This window comes from Arachis stenosperma, chromosome 6 (assembly GCF_014773155.1).
Source record: "Arachis stenosperma cultivar V10309 chromosome 6, arast.V10309.gnm1.PFL2, whole genome shotgun sequence".
NCBI lineage: Eukaryota > Viridiplantae > Streptophyta > Magnoliopsida > Fabales > Fabaceae > Arachis > Arachis stenosperma.
Genome location: NC_080382.1, coordinates 145,025,291 through 145,029,337, shown reverse-complemented (window position 1 = coordinate 145,029,337; position 4,047 = coordinate 145,025,291). Strand labels below are relative to the sequence as shown.

At 30.5% G+C, this 4,047-nt stretch overlaps 1 protein-coding gene across 1 annotated transcript; it reads right to left on the bottom strand.

Moving 5' to 3' along the window:
- Positions 1-639: 639 nt before the first annotated feature.
- On the bottom strand, positions 640-1,950 carry LOC130935277 (uncharacterized). Its single transcript, XM_057864963.1, has 2 exons — positions 1,724-1,950; positions 640-1,373 (listed from the first exon to the last, which is right to left on the bottom strand). Exons 1-2 carry the CDS (start codon positions 1,901-1,903, stop codon positions 930-932), a joined length of 624 nt encoding a protein of 207 aa, XP_057720946.1. The 5' UTR covers positions 1,904-1,950; the 3' UTR covers positions 640-929.
- Between the last annotated feature and the right edge of the window lie 2,097 nt (positions 1,951-4,047).

The following is a 4,047-nucleotide window of genomic DNA, read 5'->3' as shown; positions in this document are numbered from 1 at the left end:
AATATTGGGGTCAAGTATAGAAACCCTGAAGATTTTAAGGCAAGAAAGGAATGAGAGAGTGTGGCTATGACAAATAATAATTATTGAGTGAAATAGATCACATAAATATAAGTGCATGACAATGAAAGTGGGATGAATGAAGTGAGTCGGCCAAATTAGAATGATACAAGTGGTTAGCATAGTGAAATCATTTGGGAAAAAGTCAAAACAAGGCAAACATAACACTTTGAGTGCTCAACAAAAGACATGAAGAGATATATTCGTGTGTTTTGTAACATAATGTTACTCATTATTTGTTTGTTTGAGGGTCTGTTATATTTTGGTTGTTAGTTTCTAGACGTTTTTAGTGTGATGTGTATTTTGAGTTTATTCTTGATGGCATTGCCGAAGAGAATAATTCACAAATTAAATATTCTCTCCCCAACTTGGGTCGAGTTCTATAACAATGATCTAAAAAAATTCAATTAACAAAAGATTCTGAATAATGATCAGTAGGTAGGAACACAGAATTTATTTACTTTATTGGTACTATATCATGAATCTTCTCATTGATACAATTGCTGAGATAACAGTAATATGAAGTGCAAAATAAGCAGCATCTATATATATATATCTTAGGAGTCAGTTTAAGACTGAAACTGAAAATAGTTGTCATTGATAACATAACAATGGGGTTGAGAGGGTGTATGGACTGAGTTCTAGTTTGTTCTTATTATGCACTCTTATCATTGGATTTAATAACAAAGAAGTGTTGTCAACTAAGTATACAAGAAAGGTGAATACAAATAACATACCTCAACTGTTCTCGGATTTTGAACCCGTGACCTTAAAGTCTCAAAATACCAACTCTAACAACATAGAATCCAACAATTTTTATTGCTTATCACTCATCAGTCATCACATCACTGTCATGCTTCTAAATATGCTCTTCAAGTAGCATCCTTAGAACTTCTTTGTATTTTGCTTGACAACCATGATTCAGAAGGTGACTTAGGCAATGGTGGAAGCAACACAGCTTTCCGGCAGAGACCAAAAGGCCATCCCTCACAATGACAAAGCTCCCGAATAATCGAACGCCGCCAATACTCCGGCGGCGGAAACAACTCAACAGCTTCATTGATGCTTGAATTACATCTCGAGAGGTTTGTCTTCACAGAACAGAATGCTTCATCACTCACAGCAGCAGCATTGGAAGAAGAACAACATGAGAAGCAACTCTTAACAGAACAAAACTCTTCTCTTTGATCATCATGTTCTTCTTCATTACCACCTTCTTTTTTTTCTTTTGTTGTTATAGTTTGTGTGACATATAAGCCTGGCTTGTGCTTCTGTTTCTCCATGGCTTGGCGGCTTCTAACCGCCATAACAACCACCTAAAGCACAGTATAACTAACTTCAAAAGCTTAACAATGAATTTCACATTAAAATTAAAAAGTTTGTTTGATCTAACAATAAAAAAACAGTTTATGTATTGATTGATAATTATTAAAACATGTTAAAGCTTAAAACTAAATGGAGATATAATACTTTTGTCCAAATCATTGTTTACATAACATTTATCAAACGAAAAAACTATAGTTGAAATGTAATAATAATTATACCAAATATGTTGAAATGAATTCTAGTTTGCACAACCACCTTTCAAACTATGGTTTGTGGTATGCAAAAAAACATGAAAATGAAACATCGTGTTATAAGGATTGTGGTGAAGTGAAATACATACTTGTTGTTCCTCTTCAAGATCAGTGATTGCTGGGAACTCCTCATCATCAAGGCTTGCAATAGAAAGCTTTCTACAAGAATTTTGGCAGTTGAAAGAAAACACTTCCTTTATGGTAGCTGCAAATATTTTGCATCTCTTTGTGTGGTGGTTTGGTGGATCTTCATGATAGAATACACCCATTCTAGAATTTCATTGATCAACTTGTCATACAAGGGAAGAATACATTATATACATGCTTTTTTAAGATAATTTCTTTTTACTCCTCTAATCTTTACATCATATGTATTTTGATCTCTAAAACTTTAAGTATTACAAATTAGCCCCCACACTTTTTGAAATATGAAGATTAACACAATAAAGTTGCATAATTTTAAAATTTTAGGAGAAAAATTCGCACTAACATCACGGAAGTATAATGTATTTATTTGAGGTAGTTTGCACATTTTAGATAATTCAAGTTGTTGATGAAAATTCAAGGGGGTTAAAATGCAATTATTGATAAAACCACAAATATTCTTCTACTGAAAGTAATTCTAATTAATTATTGAAATTTTTATACAGAATATGACTATTCTAAAACTTAGTTCTTTGTATTTAAGGCTTAATTTTAAAATTGATCTTTTAGAAAGAAGTACTTGTCAATCTAACTAATCGAATATTGATTTAAGACTTAAATTCTAATTAACTTTTGCAATTTATGTACTTTTCTAACCTTAGGACACCCTGACATGATTTGCATGCATAAGGGTTAAAAACGTAAATCGTCTTAAAGATGTGACGATTTACATTTAAATCCTAACTCACATAGCCTTAGCATTATTTATATAATATAAGAAACGACATTTGTGTAATTAATTTTGTTTCAGGTGAAGCAAGTAATTTATTTGTTTTTAATTTATTTAGAAAAAAACCCTATTACTAATTAATGAACACCAATAATTCAGTGTATGTAGGTTTCATTGGTCCTGAAATGGAGCTGCTTTATTATTGATAGTGGCCTTGCAACTTACTGAAGCCACTAAGCCTTCCGTTCTTGAAGGTAAAGGCAAGTTATCAATGGCCTAGAAGACATTTTTAAATGAATGGAAACAAAATTCTCTTTGTAATTCAAATGCTTGTTTGATTGCTATATAATAAGCACAGTAATTTAATTTACCTTTAATTACCATTAATAGCCTTCATAGATTTGTTAATTTAATTGTGTTAGTGCTTATTCAGAGATGAACTTAAAGCTAAAGTGATAAGGTTAATAGGACATGCCACCAAATTGATACTGCTATCAGATAAATTTGCTTTGATTGGTCAATAATGTCTATGTCCCCCAATTGAAAAAGTAATCCAAAAATTGACAAAAGCTTTGGTACATTATTTGAGCTAAGTGGCCTTATTGCATCCACTTAAAATTGACTAGCATGACATAAAAGGTGGATTCTATATACCCCTAGGCCCTATGTATGAATAATTTGATTCATTGATAAGACTGTTACCCTTCCATGGCTCAACATGTTTTGCCAATGCCTATTCCTCACTTTATGGTTTATGCTATCAAAGAGTTGGCACATTTCATAAATCACAGATCTTATACTTTATAAATTTTTTTTTTTTGGTTTTCCTCTGCCAGCACTTATTTAAGCAAACGAGTGAGTAAACAACTCGATCAACTCAAATTAGTTTTGATATAAAGATATTTAGTTAATAAATAATTTCTTAAATAATTTTTAAGTGGTTTTTGAGTTTTAAAATTTGTGTCAAATTTTAATAAAATTATCGAAACTAAAAAAAACCTATATTTTTTTTTTCTTTTGAATAGAGAAAAACCATTCATTATTTATATATATATCTTCTTTTCAAAAATAGTTTTCCTTTTTTCTTTTTCTCATATAGTTGTCTGCTACCTAACATTAGTTATTCTCCAAAATTTGTTAGGATGATTAATAACAAAGAATAAAAATGAACAAGAAAAATAATAAGAAGAATCACATTTCATTTATTCAAATGATCAAAAATAAGATGAAATCCAAGGAGATTTGGCTAACCTTTATTTCCTATGGCATAAATGTGCTCCCCCATTACTAAACATTATGATTGTAATGGGGTTGGATAATAGCTTAAATAAGTCTTATACTAATATCTAATCAGATGTGAAAATAATTTTTGCTTAGAATTGTAATGATTATAAAAGTTAGTTATATTTGTGTGTGTTTGAGTAGACATGTTAGTTCTATTGAATGATGACTTAGTTTGTTCTAATTGTTTTACAATGTCATTTCTATTAGGTTTTTATTGATTTACTTTTGAAATTGCAAAGCTAAAAATATTGGAGC